Consider the following 18,064-nt stretch of genomic DNA (forward strand, 5'->3'; position numbering starts at 1 on the left):
GATAGCTTCAATAAACTAATAATAATAATTAAGAAATTAATAATAATAATAAATTAATTTTATTGGTGTCTTTGTCCACATGTCGCCGTTGGAGCGCCTTGTGACACAATGGCCGCTTGTTTGCTCATCTTGACAGGCGGCGGTTCTTTGGGGAAGTGACACGCAGCGTCACAACAGTCCCGAACAGACACCTCACGTGCGACAAACAAACATGACATTAATTTCCTGCCGCTGCCGGCATTCAAGACATAAAGCAGGCCATTAGCTTGCATTGATCTGGTCTTGTTTGCTCTCCTTATCGTCCGTAGCTTGCTTCCACGGGGGGCGGCGAGGCAGACACCGGCTCAGGTGAGCCCTGGCCCCCTCCATTACGTTTCCCACTGTACCCCGCACAGCGGATGATGAGAAGTAAAAGATGAGCGGGTCCAGGCAGGCGTTGAAGGTGCTGCACAGCAGGGCCTCGTCCCGCCACGTGGGGTTCCGCCAGGTGACGAAGCCCACCACGTGGGACACGTTGTAGGGCCCGAAGCACACGGCGAAAACCAGCAGCGTGCCCAGCGCCATGCCGATGGCCCGCAGGCGCCTCCGTCGGTCGATGTGTTGTAACCGCGACAGGATCCGGATGAAGTTGATGTAGCAGAAGCTGCAGATTAGGAAGGGGATGCAGAAGAGAACCAGGCACAGCTCCAGACGAACCGGCAGGAGCACCTTCAGCTGGGCGTCAGTGAAGTTATCGTAGCATACTTCTTTCGGAGCCGTAGTGGTGCCGTTGGGGTCCGCCGTGGCTTTGACCTGCTCCTTGTCAGTGCCGATTAACGGCACGATGTAGACGATGCTCAGGTGGCTGAAGGAGAAGATCCAGAAGAAGACGCTGGCGGCCACGGCGTAGAGCGGCCGGCGTTTCAGGCTGTGCTGGATGGGGAAGGCCACGCCCAGGTAGCGCTCCACGCTGATGGCCGTCAGGAAGAAGGTGCTGTTGTAGATGGTCATGTAGAAGATGAAGCCCGACAGCGAGCATAGTTGCTCGGGCATTTTCCACACCATGTTGTTCAACGCCTCATGCATCTTGAAGGGCAGGAAGAGCAGGAAGAGGAGATCCGAAATAGTCAGGTTGAGGAGCAGGATGTCAATGGGGGTGGCCTTGTGGCGGACTTTGCTGCAGAAGGTGGAGAAGGCCAGCACGTTGGCTGGGAAGCCCAGCACAAAAGTAATGATGTAGACAGACAGGCACAGCGTCCTGCTGCACTGCTGCAAGGACAGCTCCGACATCGGACCTGCGGCGGTCCCCCAAGGAGGACGGTCACCCTGGCGAGACGGCGGCATCAACATCCTGGCGCAGAACACCCGACGATTACCTCATCTTTTCTGCTGAAGATGGGCAAAAAAAAAAAAAAAAAAAGATCATTGTGAAACCAGCCACTGATATATAATTGTCACTTTTATACTATTTTCCACTATTAAATTTTGCCTTTTCAAGATTGACAAACAATTAGAATGCAACGATAAGACACTCATTTTGGCCATGGCCAAATGTCGGCGTTAGTTCTTCTCTGTCGATTTCCGTCTGCGTTTTCGTACACCACGTGAGTTTGAGTACGAGCGTGTAAAAGCGGCTTCCTTTCAAACACGATCGAGTGTCTTCTTTATTAACTCGCCGCTCGTGTTCTCGGAAGAGACAGACAAACACTCAAGAGGTGATGACCAACTTTGACACAGTGATGGTCTGCAATGAAAAGTGTGTGTCATCCTGCACACACCAAACAAACACAACTGTTGGTCACCTTTTGGTTTAGTTTATTTTTTTACCACCCAGCCCACACGATTACAGTCAATAAATCACTGAGCCTAATTAATTGGATTGCACTTCATTGAAGGCCATATTCCTCGAGGGGAAAAAAATAACATTAGCAAACACAAAGCAATTGGATTTAGCATGACAGCCCAAAAACTCAAGATTTAATTTCCCTCACGGAATGAACAATGTATGAACTATGTAGCTAAAAGAATCACTCAAGCTTTACATTTGTGTGTTTTAAATTCAACCATTTAAAGCATTAGAAGTAATTGTTTTCGATTCTGCTGTTTTTTTTGCGCCCGAGGCCGTTTTCTCAAGGAATAATAATCACAAAGTATTAGTGGGGGTTTTATCAAGGTGTAAAATTTACAGCTGTAATTTGGATTTAGATTAAAAAAAAAAAAGTGGCCATAGGCATTGGATTTATTGTACAATAAAAAAGTCATAAACTAATTCTGAAAAATAAATAATGGTAAAAATGCTCACAATGATGACAGAATTCTAAAATGACTATCAAATAAAGTCAAACCTTGGTTAACCACTAAGCATTGCTAATTTTTTATTCTTAGTGTTTGTAACTTTTTCAGCCCCCAAATCCTTCCAAACATTCCTTTTAGGGTTTCATTAAAAGTGTCAAAAACACAAATTCTTATTTTTTTTACTTAACAAAACTAATGTAAAAGTGCTTATAATGTTTTTTTGTTTTTTTAATCAGATCAAGTCAAACTTTTGTTAGCTGCTTAGCATTCTTCATGCTAAAATCATGTTTACACACAAAAAAACAATTTTTGAGTCCTTACCTCTCATCCAACAAGGTGCATGGAACCCTTCGTGTTCCCTCACTTTTTGCCGCACACTTCCTGTTCCTGAAGCACTTAATCGTCAGGCGCTCCGTTCGCGGCCGTCTTGGCCCGGCCCGTCACCGGTGTGCTTGCTCAGCTTGCTTTATTGGATCTATCTCTTTACGGCGAGCCGGCCGTCCATTGCCACTTTATTTACATGGCGCTCCCGAACATCCAGTGCGCGGATAACGGCAGTTATTGCACTGCTGCAATTTATCTGCTCGCCAAACACCGTCTCCTCGGCAACGGGCGAGGGGCTCGGGCGGCCTGATGCAGGTTATTAAATCATATTCGGTTATCTGCGCTTCTACATGGATGCGCTCCGCTGTTAGAGCAAGCGGGGTAGAAAGAGCATTTGACAAAGGAGATGACCCGCGGACACACCGCCATACGACATGGTCGGGCTAATCAAACAGCCGCCTGTTGTTTGTGGACTCGAACAAGGTTTCATTCAAAGGTGGATTATGTTTGACAGGTGAAAGACTTGTGGATGCTAAAGTCCACTCTGTGACTTCTGAATGTACATTGAGTGCACATTCAAGTGTTTATTCTGCTGTATTTATAGAGTGATGCAGCGTGGAAGCCTGAACGAGGTTTCGGACTTGGGGAAGAGTTGAGGTTTGGGTTGGGTTTAAGGTGAGGGTCTCGACCCCACAGAGGCCAGTATAGAGTGATCCCTCGCTACTTCGCGTTTCGTTTATCACGGCTTCACTACATCGTGGATTTTTTTATCCAAATTCAAAAACATTTAAAAGTCAAAATAAAACCTCTAAATTGAGGAAACATGTGTCTAACCTTTAGGACAATGTAGTATTGCTCCAAATGTTTGCTTACATTCCAGGGCTGTGGACTCGGACTCGGGGACTCGTACTCGGTCGGACTCGGTCATTTTTGCCGGACTCGGAGCTGATTTTGACCGAGTCCACCGAGTCCGACAATAAAAAAAATACGTTCAATTTTATTTTCATCATGCTGCTGAGAATGCGCGTAGGAATACTGTCCACAGCCCTGCTTACGATCAATGCGGCCGAGGTTGATGGCTCCACATCGACGGAGGAGGATGAGTTTGAAAAAGAACTTGACAGCATTGAGCGCCGCCGGCGTTTGTCGGCCGCCACCTCGCCAACCGACAGATGAAGAAATTGGGGCAATGTTGGCACTTGGTCGAATGAAAGAGAGCCCATTTGTTACAGGTGATCGTTATCCGTCCGGCCTCAAGGCAGCGACTCGGACACTAACAGCAATGCCAATCAGCCAAGTCAGCGTAGAGCGCCTGTTTTCCGGGCTCAAGTTTATCATGTCTGATCAGCGCGGCGCGATGAAGGCTGACTTGGTTGAGGCGATTTTGTTCCTAAGAACAAACTCAAGTCGTTGAATTGAAACTTGAAAATATCTGTTTATTGTATTCGTTTATATGTTTAATAAAGACAAAGCCATCACAAAACTGTTGTAATTATTTAGATTTTGATCTAAATTAGCCTTGAATAAAGACTAAGCAGTCACATGAATTAACAGAAAAAATGGACAGCCGGACTCGGACTCGGTGGTCAAGAGGCCGGACTCGGACTCGGTGCAAAAATCCGACCGAGTCCACAGCCCTGTTACATTCCTTTAGAAGTCCGTTTTCGCGTGTTAGCACGATCGCGAAGTAGCATATTTCCGCTAACTCGTTAGCCTGCCCAGTACTTCTTGTTGGTGACCGTACTTCGCGGATTTCACTTATCGCGGGTGGTTTTTGGAACAAATTATCCGAGATAAATGAGGGATTACTGTATTCCAAATTAAAGTAACACAATCAAACTTTCATTTTGGCCAAGTTTGAGTTTCAAATATTCACCAATAAGCTTGTATGGGCTGACATTTTGAGGAAATCTCCAATTCAATGCTTCAAAATTACCGCGACGTTTCAAACGGTCTCACTTGCCCTTGCATAAAAATTCAAAATTTAATTTAACTACTTAATCTGTCTGAAAAATGTGCTATCAGTGTGTCCCGATTTGACGGCCACCAATGTCACATTGTCAGTTCATTGTGTTTTGTGCTTGATGGAGTGACACTTCTCTTTCTTCCTTGTTGTTAATCCCTCTGTTGAAAGCCAGCACATGAACCGGTAAGCTTCTCTTCATTTTTTTTCTGCGACCCTGAAATAAGACTTTTTTTTCTCCGACGGACGAGATGAGTTCGTGCTAAGCCGCCGTGTCGCTGCTCGAAAGGCGGCTCACTTACAACTCAGCCAGACATGCAATAAATTAATAAACAGACAGATAATCTGGTGTAGTTGACTGCTACTACATGCCGTTAATAATCCTTTTTATGATGACAGCCATTACTCCTATGAAAAAGTCAACTCTTGTTTAAGGTGCGTGACGGAAGAACGTTTAGAATCAGACTCAAACTCCGGTTAAATGCGAGTCGGAACACGCCTGTTGGCATTCAAAGTGCCTCTGAGTAAATCCAAATAAAGTTCAGATGCTTTCGTCGGCTTTTCCTGACAGTTTGGTTTAGTCTTTGGGTTTTAGGTAGTTAGTGTTAATTTTATCATACATTTTTCAATTTAGTCCAGTTTGATTCGTGCTAGTTAGTTTTTAGCACATTTGGTCAATCTTGTAATGTTTTTTATTTAGTCAAATTTTAGTCGAGTAAATCGTGAATTTGAGTCTTTCAAGAAATAACTTTATTCATCTGGTTTTAGTCAACAAAAACTGGGGAAATTTTGATATAGTTTTAGTATGGACAAACATTTTCCCTCCTTTCCATTGTTTTGTTAGTTCATACACATTTTATGTATAAAAAATGTAGGTCAAAGTTGCTTTGAATTATGTGTGGCGCAATCTTTGTGTTTCCTTGTTCATTTTATTTGGATGTAGAAGAGTTGGAGTTTAGGATTAGGGTTTGTGAAGACTTGCAGTTTCGAGACCGTTGTGGTGGCGTTAAAGCGGGGAAGCGGTCGCAAATCTGTTTTGAGCATTATTATCAACGTGCTTGCGTCACCCGCTTTCCAATGTAAACAAAGCGTGGCAGCTGTTGATCATTAGCGAGGCGCGCCGTGCCTTTATTTCAAAACAGGGATCTGCGTTATTTGCCTTTTGCCACCGAACAATCCCATCTTTCATTGGCTCTATTTTTAGTGGCGGCAATTGTCTGGATGACTTATGACTGTGGAGTTTTTGATGCTGTTAGCCACTTCAGCTTCAATAAAAGCCGTTTGCATTGTGAAAGCCGGTCCCGGTTATAAATATTAAAGCAGGTGAGCCCAGAAAAGCTGCGAGAGTTTGGATTGAGATGATAAAAAAGTCTGGAAAGGTTAAACAGCAGGCAGGCAGATTATGATGTGTCATTATGAAAAACATTCTCAGGATTCTCGTCAAATGGCGGATGATTGGCGCGATTACAAGATTACCTGGGATGGATTATGTTTAGGATGGGGATTGAATTTATAGAAGAGTTGAGTAAAATATTTTGGTGGGGTTATATTTAGTCTCGCCATCAGGTTTAGAGTAGGAGTAGTGTTAGCGCTTCAATTTGGTTTACGGATACTTTTATCTTGAGGTTTGAAGTAGATTTGGACAGGATTACCATTACGTTTGGGGTTTTAAATTTAAGGATTGAAGGACGTGTGCAACACGTGTTAGGTGTGAGCTACAAAGAGTCCGAAATGTTTGAGAAACTTTCACGAGACACAGTTGTGAGGTGCTCGTGTGAGACACCAGTGTAAAAAATCAAAGTGTGAGATCCCAGACATGTTGGAGAAACATGTGAGACAAAGGTGGGAGTAACACGATCTCACGATTTGTGTGAGATCCAAGGAGAAGACACATTAAAGTTGCGCCCGTGCGAGACACGGCTGTAAAATATCTATGAGGGAACGATCGAATAAGACGTATTAAACTGTAGTCGCGGCAAGGAAATCTGTAAGTAATCTGCTAGAGAAGAAAAGTTGATAAAGCATCTCCGATGTGAGACGCTGACAGATAAATGATGATGACAAGGTCTTTAATGCAAAGAAATCCGTTGCCGCAGCTTTAAACAAGTCCACCGCCAAGCCGGGCGACAGCCGACATAAATTTGCTTCCACCTGTTATCTCAAACGTCTCCAGCCGAGCGCACAAACGCATTCAGAACGTATTATATAGCCCAAACTTTCCGCTGACTCGGCCCCTTGTGCACTGGCATGCAAATGTCTGATAGTTTCCCCACAAAATGTCATCGGCTGAAAGACCTTCTACATATTTTACAAAAAGCTTTCAAGGAATATAAGAGGGCAAATGAGTTTTTTTTTGTTTTTTTTTTTGCTACAAATGGACCCTGACTGAAGGAATGTGGAAATGCCAGTGTTTAACACCGTCACATGACCACGGCTGACATTTGGAAGAGCGGAGATCGTCCTGCACTGCTTTGTCGTGACTCACAGGAAGTTGTCATTGAACACGGTCACCTTTTGGTGGGTGCATCTTTGAATGAGAACATGCGTGGGGGTTGTTTGATCAGGGCCGCGGGCTTCGGAACACTAAAGTGTTTTGCTAGATAAAAACCCACTTGTCAAGTGGGAACTCAAGAATCATTGAGATTGAGAAGCCTTCCTGTTGTGTAATGAAAAGGAACAGAAATGTCCATTATGTATCTGCCGGAAAATAGTTTGACATTACTGCCATTTGACATTACGTTTTTTTATTTTTTTTTATCATTTAAACACAAAAATATTTGAAGAAGTGTGCTTCTTCAATTTTAAATATTTTATGTTAATATAGATTTTCTACATTTTATATATGCAATCTACAAAAGATATGTATCTATATTATATTATTTATTCATCGCTCATTTTATTTATATTGTTATTTTTTGTGTATTATTTATTGTTTGTGCCTTCTTGCTTTTATTTTGTGTCGTCTACTTGTATGTCTCGTCACCGTGGGATAGAGAAAACGGAATTTCGGTTTCTTTGTGTGTCTCGACGTATGAAGGGATTGACAATAAAGCTGACTTTGACTTTATAACATTTATGTCTATATTTATTCTTGCAAATACATACTTCTCACCCCATACATGCAAATACATATCTGAGAATTGTTTGGAAAATCACATGGCTGTTTCAATAATATTTTAATTTTCAAATTTTTTTTACAATTAAATTCCATTAATTGCAAAGTCGTACATTGGTCAATAATGTTACACTCCAGTCCTGGAGGTGGCAGTAACGCTCAATGTAAACTGTTTTACCAAAACAATAAAAAAAAATCAAGACAAAGTAGTTTGACGAATCTGTTTTTCTATAATATCCAAAGTTGAAAACGATGTTTTAATTTCTCTTTGATCCAGCACTCCACTTTTTTTTTTTTTTTACACCAAAATTATCTTGTCGTACACAAACTCACTTTAAGTCACGCTCCTGCGGAGGTAATAAAACAAACACTTTGATTTTGAATTTTCAGCCAACATGCTTTGCTTTGAATTCCTCTGATTATTATTCCTTGCTCAGTGTTTCAAACAAACAATGCGTCTCTCTGATGCGCTCGGCTTGAGGTAAGCTTAGAAAGATCCCGCGCAAAAGTTTTTTTTTTCCTTTTTCTTTTTGTAATTGAACTCAAAGCAGTGGGTGCATCTGTATTCTAAACGTTACTTGAGGCAAGGTAAGAATAAAGAAAAATGCTATAAAAATATGACTGCAATAAGACACACAGCGTTTTGGGAAGGGAGGTTATTACGTTTCTTGTTAAGTATTCCCAAAAGACGAGCGTTCACCTTCACCAACAAGGCTGTCGATTTCATTTATGTTATGATTGCCAATGATTTTATTTTTCAGGGAGAGTGGCGGAGTTTTGACGCTGCACAGATGGCGATGGGCCGTCCCTTAAGGAAAGGAAAAAAAAAAAAAAACATGCTGCGAGCGATCAATGGATAACATGTGGCTTCCCCTTGTGGCAGTTTGAGCGAATCATTTACATTTTTAGACACTCCAGTCTGGAGCTATTTACAGTTATGAACCGTCGGGGATTCGGCGTCCCGCTCAAGGACACCCAGGGTGGATGGAAGGCCCCGATTTCAACCTACGTGCTAAATTCAGGGTAAAAAACAATGTCAGCTGCAGACCCATAAAGTCCATTCGTTTTATTTGATGCCTTAAGGGAGAGGAGAGGGAGGGTATGTTCACAGGCGCCAGTGAAGGACGCTTAGAAGAATCCGATTGATTGAATGATTGATTGATTTGGTATGCGATTTCGGATCGATTCTTTTCAAGGTGATATCTGTATTTGTTTTTGTCAGCACGGCATCAGTTGCCATTTTCCCATCAATTCACCTCGCCGCTCGTCAGCAATATGTCGTCATTCGGGCTCAGTCAATTAAACGCAACATAAAAAAGTGCAGTCAAAGCTTCATAACTATTTTACGACCGCCGCGACTGAGTAAAAGCGCAAAGAGTCAAAGTTGTGTGTGCGTTTAAATTAAACACATAAAGTGAGCTTTCATCAATAGAGCAAAAACAAAACAAAACCGGGCTTTACCTTGGCCTCCGAAGCCGTTCCGAAGAAGAGCCAGCCCCGGGTTGCACTAAATCCTGGTGGCGAAAACAGCAGCAGATTTACATGCAAATAGGACGAGCCGCGCCGGCGTTTGTCTCGTCCTTTCAATTGTTGCGCCTCGCAAACAAGCCACTTAACGGCGGGCGAACGTGGCGGCACCTTTGCCAAAGTCATCACAACTTCCCCATAAATCACCAGCGTTCCTAACCGGGCCTCTGGCACACCTCCGCTCGTCATAGACTCTCGACTGAGAATCCTCAGTGGAGGCGAGAGCAGGTAGCTGGCAAGCTAGCTAATGATCTAGCTAACGAGCTAGCTAACAGGCTAGCTAGCATGTGCGCACAGTTGCGGCAAAATCGGAGGTTTTTCTCGGCAAAATCAGAGGTTCTCGGCAAAATCAGAGGTTTTTCTCGGCTGTTACGTCTAGGGAAGGCCAATCGGTTGAAAAGTGTGTGAAAAGCCTTAATGACTCAACAACGTCACAATGAAGGCATGCTGAGGAGACTCTGCGTGCAATCAAACAGTCATTCAACATTTGAGTAGTCGCAGCAGCTCGAGAGCCAAAACACACGCGGGTAGCTTGTGTTGTTCTAGTCCGCCCGCGCTTGACAGCACTTCTAAATTTAAACACGAGCGAGCGGCAAAAATACAAGCACTGCTCTTAAAAAGATCCTGCAAGAGTTTTGACCTCTTCACCGGCGCGAGACACACACAACGCTGCAAGCTCCAACCGATGGGTTTAACTTTTTAATCAAAGGCTTAAAAATGTGTTTGGAAAACAGATTATTGATTTTAAAAGTTGAATGCGGTCGAGTTTTTAATTTGTTTCAAATTTGCGCTTCTTGGTTTGTTCACGGCTTCACTTGAGATCTTGTATTAAGTTCTAAAAATCAATACGGTCCTTCGATTGTACTAGGATTAACGAGGTGAGCTGCTATTATAATTCACAAAGAGAACAAATTGTCAATTTATGCAATTTACATGTGCAGTATAAACAGAGTTTTATTGTTTGCTCATAATCATAAACGATATGCAGCGTTTGCGTTCATGGTCACCTTTGGCACATTCAACTTTGTTCTTGGCAGTACAAAAACATGATGAAATATAATCTCGACAGCTGCAAGCTAAATAAAACATTCCGAAGCACGTCCCTGAGTAAAGAAATTCAACAATCAATAAATAGCTCAAGTAATAATGACATTCCTTCACGATGGCGACCCTGGCACGAGACAGTAAATGAGCTTTTTCAGCGGAAAGCAAAAAGACGAGCCCGGGCCAGGCCAGGCCGGGCTGCGCTCGTCTCTTTGTGCTGACCTCACTCATGCATGGCTGCGATTACTTCCCCAACTCATTTAAGTCGCATAAAAGCCTTTAATTAATAAGCAGCCGTCCAATTGCGGGATCCCCTTCATGGTTAGCCGAGCGTCGCTTCCCCGACTCCGTCGAGGCCGATCCTCTTAATTGAGAAGTGTCGCGATGAGCATCCGTAAACAGAAGGTGCAAAATAAACACTGCATTGGGCATTCAGACAGACCCTTATCACTGATTTGATAGACTGTAAATTGCTTTTTTTAAGCCAGGTAGAGTCTTTGACCAATTAGGCCTTATCAACACCTATGAAACAAAAAAATGTTCAAACACATTGGCAGGTTGTAAGTGCAAATTATCAACGGGCACGATATAAATAGTGTAGCTAATTATCAAGTTGTTTCCCATTAAGAGAAAAAAAAAAATCACCTGATGTAAAAATAAAAGAAAGTAAAGAACTACAATGGTAAATTCCAGAATCTCACCTAAAATGCTATTAAAAAAACAACAACTTAAAAATCTTAATCAATTGTTAGGGCAGAAACCACAACGAGGCTTTTTTAGATTTTAAAAATCATATACCCTCTAACCAGCTGTTTCAGCCAATCAAAATCCAGGAAAAAGGCATTTATGGAAAAGAGGAATATAAAATCATCCCAAAGGTTTAAAAATTGCTCCGTACGTTATAATTTCAATAGTGAGACTCGAACTGCACTGCAGTACGTTTCGTCGTGTTTAAAAGATGATTCAAGACAGTCTAAAATGTGATGCATTGCTTAATGGAGGCTTGTTTTTGTTTTGTTTTTTTCAAACGGCTTTAGGACCAAGTCACCTTTGTTGTTGTTGTTTGGGCGTTTTTGCCAGCTCCCATTTGTCAGCTGTTAGTTTGAGCGGCGAGACGAGGCGAAGCGGAGGAGTGCGACTCGTCTCGCCGACATCTGTCATCACCTCGGCCTACTTCGGTGAGCCTGATGCTGGAGACACAAACGCTTTATTGTTGACGCGCAACAAGCAGCAAAAAGAAGAGCAGCAAGAAGAATCGCAAGGGACAACAAGCAGCTTAAAAGCTGTCAAAAGATGAATGTGATTTTTATTTTTTTTTTAACATCATGGTGAAAATATGAGGTGATTGAATTTTGGTCAACTCACCAATGTTGGGAGGAAATGTGAGGAATTAAGAAGAACTTTGAGAAAATTTGAGAAAAATTGAAAACAACTCACCTGCTGTTGGTGGGCGGCATGACCGTGGACGGTCTGGCCGTTGACGGTCCGGCCGTGGCCAGCGTGGCCTCGGGTGTGAGCACGGCCACGTGCGTGCTGATGCTGCCCGCCATGTCCGGAGCGGTGCTGCTTGGATTTATGACGAGTGTGAGCCCTGGGAAGGCTCTGGAACTGAGCGAGTGGGATAACAGGCGGAGGCGTGGGCGCTAGCGGACCCGCGGGTGCTAGAGTCGGTTGAGCTCGGGGCACGGGGTGAAACAGTGCTGCTTGGGTTTGCTGTCTCCGGTTCTGGAAGACTTTTGCGCTGTGTGTGTGGGATTTAAGTGCCGCTTGTGTGAGGGCGCCGGCTTCTCGCTGGTTAGCTTGGTGAGGTTGGCTGGCGCTGCGGGTTTGAGCTGCTTGGGCCAGTGCTGCCCTCTGTTGCTGGACCGCTTGTGCTTGGAGGAGGCGGTTCGGGTCAGCCTGGGCTGAACTAAATGGGTTACTCTGTCTGAAAGTAGCTTGCTGGCTGACAAAAGGGTTGCTGCTTGTCGTGGTGTCCTGACTGGAGGAAGCTTGGGTCGCAGACGGAAGCCTCGAGTCTTGCCTGGCTTGCTCCCTTTGCGTCGGAGGGCTTCTGTGCGAGTGGATGGCAGGCTCAAGTTGCGGCACTCTCAGAGTACGCGAGTCCCAAAAATCAGCCGAGTGGTTCCTCGTCCGGCCTTGCCGAACAGTGGAGGTTGCGTCTTCCCGAAAAGGATTTCGATTTCGCGGCTGCGTTTGTCGCAAAGGCGGTTGGTCGGTGTAGTCTGTCGTGTCCGAGGCCAGCCCCCTGGGGAGGGTCCCTCTGGGATACGCCGGCGTTCCTCTCAGGAGATCCCACGACATCTGCTGGTGGGAGGAAGCGGCGGCGCTGACTTCCTGTTGGTAAGTCTGTGTCCTGGCGTTGCGCTGAGCAGTGTGAGAGTGTGTGTATCCGGTCGGGATGAGCCCCGGCTGAGCCTGAAGACCCTGAGAGGCTGACCCGCTTGGCATTCTGGGATTTGACTGCCCCGTGTCTGTTAATTGAGTCGGTCTATTTGTGGCTTCCTGCTGGGGGAAGGTGTTCAGGTTGACGTTGATGGTGGGCATCGGCGCGTTCGGCTGGGAACCTTGCGTCTGGTTCAGCTGGACCCCCGCGGGCCGTCCGTCATTTTGACCGGGACCCGTCTGGAGCACAACGTTGGAATTGGTCCGCTGCGGGTCCGCCCGCGAGAAAGCCGGGTTGTCGAAGCCGTCAAGCGGGTAGGAGGATGCGTTGCGAGGAACTTCGCCAAGGAGTTCGGGCGCGAGATCGTTCCGCTGCAAGGTGTTCAGCTGCAGAGCCTGCAGGTCGGCGGGCCTCGGCTGCTGGCCAGCGTACAACCAGGCGGGGCGGCGGCCTCGTGGGCTCCATTGAAAGACAGGGGGGTCGGGATTTCGGGTCGGATCCCTTGCGAGGTTAGCGCGTGGATCAGGAGGCTTAATGGTGACAGAAAAAAAATGAGACGCGGGTCAATGGCGCCGTCACACGCTGGTTAAAATCAAGAGCGAATCATCTGCTTGCTCGCTGGCTTACTTGAGGTTGAGGATTTGTGCGGTTCTTCTGGACCGTGATAACTTCACCTTGCCTTTGTCGCGCTGCAACAATACAGGCGCAAACGATTACCGGGAGCCAGGCACAAAGTCTTGATAGCGGTATGTGTCACACATAAAATCTTGATTTCGGCATTATTCAATTATGGAAGAAGTCATGAATATTTGTACAGAAACAGATGACGACAGACTACTAAAGGTCCTCACCCCGTCTCCTCAGTACGAGACACACCAGCAGCACAATGAGCAGCACCAAAATGAGCAGCAGCAGAAAGCTGCCAATCACGATGCCCACCACTTCACCGACGTCCAGGCAAGTGTCTAGAACGCAAAGAAAGATGCAAGTCATATAGGAGAGCAGCACCTGTGATGTATATAACAAAATATTTTTTACGGTGCAATTTTCCTGTATTTTTATGTTGTTTCAATGTGACCCTGCAAACACTAAAAGGCTATTTAAAGTTTTGTTGGAAATAGTTAGTGTGGTTTTTGAGTTATGCTGGTAACAAAAACACCTGCTTTACCCTTTGAGCTTGGCAGAGGTAACAAACAAAGATAATGAGGCCAGACAGAAGAGATAAGAAAGGGGAGAGTGAGAAAGGAAAATAAATGAAACCAAAAGATGGAAGTGTGTGCGTGTGCATTTGTGTGTGTCCAAGTCACCGAATGACTTTGACCACATTCCCGCCAGATCAATCTCCCAGGATGCATTGTGTCCCTCTGCTGTCATGAAGACAGATATTCGGAAGGTGGGGGAGGGCACCGTTGTAAGCCCCACCGCCATCATTATTATCCGCCTAGAGGTCAACCTTGGTCATAACTCACTTTCCACGGACACGTCCGTCCCCCGCACTGACTCGCCGCCCGTGACAGCGTTGCGGGCGGTGCACGAATAGCGGCCGCTGTCGTCCGTGGACGACGTCTGGACGCTGAGCGCGCCGCTGTCGGGCTGCGCCGGCACCACCGGCTGACCGTCGCGTTGCCACGTGAAGAGAGCGGGGGGCAGCGAGTCCGACAGGCAGGTGAGGCGCAAGGTCTGGCCCGCCTGAACATCGGCGCTGCCCACACAGTCTTTGGGAGCGTCCTTGGTCAGGACCGGGGTGTCAGGTCCGTCTGGTGGAACAACATGATTACGACATGAAAGTCTTGCACTGGGTACTTCCCAAAAAATTGAGCTAAGCTAAAACACAACTCCATCAGCACTCCCCGCAGTTGAGTAAACGGGTGTTGGCTCCGTCTGGTGCCGTGATGAACACAGCAGGTTGTTATCGGGATCACAAGATACACTAGTATTGATTTGTTTTCACCTCCAAAGACCAGGAGACTTTCTGTTGAAGGCGTTTTAGCACCTCCACCAAGGCGCTCAAGTTGGGCTTTAATTAGCTAGCAGAAAAATTACTGTGGGTCTCGCATCAACTATTGCTTGCTAACAACTCACAGAAGACGGTGAGACTCCGCGTGGCGGTGCGGGCGCTGACGGGATTGCTGACGGTGCACGTGTAATCTCCGGCGTCGCCTCGCTGGCCCGGGTTGATGACCAGCGAGCCGCCGGCGATGGTGATCCTGCCGTCTTCGGTGATGGCCTCGCCGTCCTTCCCCCACTGGAAGGTGAGCTCTGTTCCACTTGCGGTGCACGTTAGAGTGACATTGCCCCCTTCTGTTGCCACTGAGGGCACCGAGAGGGTCACCTCCGACACAGCGTCTATTCAAGAAACACAGCCACTCACTGTTTAGTCTCAATATACTTTCTTTAAGCAATTAAAAAAATAATAGATTGAATATTCAACTCTATGTTGTCACTAAGAGTCGTGGTCTTTTATTCACACAAGGCATTTATTGTTGGATAATTTCTTTTATGATTCATCTCACCAATTATGTTATTAAAAGAAACATCTTTCCAGCGGCTCCGTTGACTGAACGGCAGGCGGCTGGTATTTTCCGAGCGGAGCGAGCCAGACGCACAAGGCTGTGACATTGGCGCGAGCGCGCACTTAGTTTGCAAACCTTTTCGGCAATAATTTGTTCCAGCCGTCAGCGCGTTAGAGACGGTGGTGAGAAACAAAGGTGCGCTAGGCGGCGGGAACGTGGGCTGATCACAATAGACGTCGTGCTGGACCGGCCTTTATGAAAATCAATGCAAATAGCACACATAAATATAATGCAAAGTGCGCAATGACACATCGAAAGAGTGTGTGCTGCATATCAATTGAGTGAGGATGGCTGAAAATAATCGAGACGGCAGACATGAGCGCACAGCGTGTCATGATTAATGTGATTGCTCCTCTATAGGAGGAGAATAAAAATTCTAAAAAATAAAAAATGGGGAAAAACAAAATACATTTAAAAAAAAATTAAATAAATTAAAAAAAAGTAAATACATTTTAAATAAATAAAATAATAATAAATAAATAATAAATAGATAGATAGATAAATAAATAAATACATTTAAAAATAAATAAACAAAATCTCAGCTATCAAATACAATATTCCCTGTCAGACAACTGATGCTTTCTTTTTTCGGTACTTACCAAAAACCCTGAGTGATACCGATCTGGAGTTTGGCGTCAGGCCCGAGGAGGCAAGCGGGATTACCTCCACCGTGTACGTTCCGGCATCCCCCAGCTGGGCGCTTCCGATGCGGAGCTGCGTGGCCGTGATGGTGAGGCGGCCGCGAAACTGCGCCACTTCATTGAGGACAGGGGAGCCGCCAGCAAACAGGCCCAGCGTCACGTCCTCGTACAGCCACGTCATGGACAGCACGTCCGGCACGGTCAACACCGTGAACAGGATCTCGGTGCCGCTCAGCACCAGCACAGGGTCAGTCTGGAATTGGATCTGGATCGGGTCCTGTGCCAGCACCAGGACTGGAAGGGAAACATGATGGCTGACAGTTTGATATTTCGAGTCGTTTTATTTGTTGTTGCTGTGGAAGTTGTTAGTTAGGTGCTGGTTACAGAGGCGCACTTCTTTTTACACTTGCATGTTCACAAAATGAGATGTTTGACCATGTTGCTACAGTGGTTGACTTATTTTTACACTTGCAACACTGTTTTTTCAGAGTGTAACATTATGACCCCAGATCCGACTATTTCTGCGATTATAACATTTGCTCCATTATGAGATGTGCAGAAACAAAATTAATCACTGCAGCAAATATACTGACCTACTTGTATAATTATAACAAGCAAGCAGTGTTTCCTGAGTGTCCATGTACGAGTGTGTATTTACGCAAAGAACAAGCACAATTCTCAAATGGGATTGACCCCAAAGTCCAATTACTTCCTATTTTCATAGCCAAGTTAATGACGCTGCATTATATAGGATTTCAAAGAAGCTCGATTAGGGGAAAAGGTAAAACGGACTGGCATGTCCTCAAACGGTGTGGTGGGCTCAATCACCATTTTGCCAAATCAATTTCCAATAGGCAGCGGGGGAAAATGACTATTTAATTAAATGAGAATGTCGGCGATTATGACTTGAATTATTATCTTTCATGCATGAACGGCGGGCCCCGGACGAAGAGCAAATTGAAATGTAATTTCAAATTCCCCACATCTCATTTTCTACGCCCGTTTGCTGCAACAAAAACACGCGGGTATCTCAGACGCTCTGCCTTTTGTTTGTTTTTATATTTTTTTCCATGTGTGTGCGCCAGGCAGTGTGTGCTAAACACTGCTACACATTTTGTTGGCATTATGCATGCTTTTACAGATATTAAACGCTCAATTTGAGGAAAAAACTCCTGCTGCTTGTCTTGATACCATGAAATCAAATGATACTTTTTTTCAAGTTCAGAAAATCGAACGGACAATAAGTGATTTTCTTATATACCTATTAAAATAGATAAATTAAAGTAAATGTTTTTGTGATTTATTTCGTTACCTTATTTCAGGATTCGTTCTTGTGAAACAGTTATTCTCGCAAATACTGGGGGGTAAAAGCAGACATCTCTTAACTAAATATTAACATTAAAATCAGGTATTCTTGGACAGGCTCAACAAGGATAATACAATATCAATGTCATTCATTGATTCTCAGTAATTACAACTATCAATGCGCAAAACGCGGTTTAAACTGTTAATCACCGTTTCAACAATAAATTTGCAAATTTACGAGAGTGAAAGTAGGCATTGAATGCGTCACCCTAGGAATGCGGTTTCTCTGGTTGGGAAGGAAAACGAATGAAAGAAAGGCGACTCTGCGGTTTGAAGGCTTTCCCCCCCACCACCACCACACACCTCATGTGGACGTGTTTGAAATACCACGCAGCTAGTCTTGTTTTCTTCCCACGTCACCGACTCAGAGGCCATTTGGGGTCTCATTTTGAAAGCTGGTGCAAAAAGAAAGGGTCGTGGTTTTTTGTTACCTGCCAGTGACAGCCCGGCAAAGAAGGCCACAAGTTGTCCCATGTCTCCAGTCAGGACGCCCTGTGGGAAAGTTTCTATTCAGCAAAATAACCATTGTGGACGTCCAGAAGCAAATTTTGTGACGCACCACACAAAAAAATGAATACTTTAAACTATTCACTTCCGTGTATGTGTCAATCCGACGAGCCTTCCTTTGGTGAGGGAATAAGTCTAGCTTTAACTTACCCACGCATGTTGTCTTCATGGGCATTCTGGTACGTGGTAAATGTCATGCTCAGTTTTGGGATGCAAAGATAATAATATCAACTTCCGGGTCGTCCGCCCCTACCACCTGTCACTGTTGCACCTGTTCTCTTAAAGGGCAAGCACCCACAAACCACGCGAGCGTCTCCGCGAAACGTGGCGGCCATGTTGAACGGG

The 18,064-nt window shown here is 45.1% G+C and overlaps 2 protein-coding genes across 2 annotated transcripts; both read right to left on the reverse strand.

Annotated features, from left to right (window-relative positions):
* LOC119135794 (free fatty acid receptor 2-like) lies at positions 1-2,156 on the reverse strand. The gene has a single exon (XM_037273672.1). The coding sequence runs from the start codon at positions 1,327-1,329 to the stop codon at positions 262-264; it is 1,068 nt and encodes a 355-aa protein (XP_037129567.1). The 5' UTR covers positions 1,330-2,156; the 3' UTR covers positions 1-261.
* A 7,970-nt stretch (positions 2,157-10,126) lies between these two features.
* Positions 10,127-18,017, reverse strand: si:dkeyp-97a10.3. Its single transcript, XM_037273953.1, has 9 exons — positions 17,870-18,017; positions 17,644-17,704; positions 15,806-16,141; positions 14,716-14,979; positions 14,103-14,390; positions 13,485-13,598; positions 13,261-13,322; positions 11,685-13,163; positions 10,127-11,437 (listed from the first exon to the last, which is right to left on the reverse strand). Exons 2-9 carry the CDS (start codon positions 17,684-17,686, stop codon positions 11,408-11,410), a joined length of 2,616 nt encoding a protein of 871 aa, XP_037129848.1. The 5' UTR covers positions 17,687-17,704; positions 17,870-18,017; the 3' UTR covers positions 10,127-11,407.
* Positions 18,018-18,064: the final 47 nt, after the last annotated feature.

This window comes from Syngnathus acus, chromosome 16, assembly GCF_901709675.1.
Source record: "Syngnathus acus chromosome 16, fSynAcu1.2, whole genome shotgun sequence".
NCBI classification, from domain to species: domain Eukaryota; kingdom Metazoa; phylum Chordata; class Actinopteri; order Syngnathiformes; family Syngnathidae; genus Syngnathus; species Syngnathus acus.

What these genes read in the sequence shown, in the direction of transcription:
- si:dkeyp-97a10.3 (XM_037273953.1), bottom strand. Translation starts at nt 17,686, where the DNA reads ATGGGACAACTTGTGGCCTTCTTTGCCGGGCTGTCACTGGCAG. An exon ending in TGCCGGGCTGTCACTGGCAG is followed by an intron (nt 16,142 to 17,643) that starts GTAACAAAAAAC and finishes TTTCCCTTCCAG; the next exon opens with TCCTGGTGCTGGCACAGGAC. An exon ending in ATGCCGCCCACCAACAGCAG is followed by an intron (nt 11,438 to 11,684) that starts GTGAGTTGTTTT and finishes TTGTGTCTCCAG; the next exon opens with CATCAGGCTCACCGAAGTAG.
- LOC119135794 (XM_037273672.1), bottom strand. Translation starts at nt 1,329, where the DNA reads ATGTTGATGCCGCCGTCTCGCCAGGGTGACCGTCCTCCTTGGGGGACC.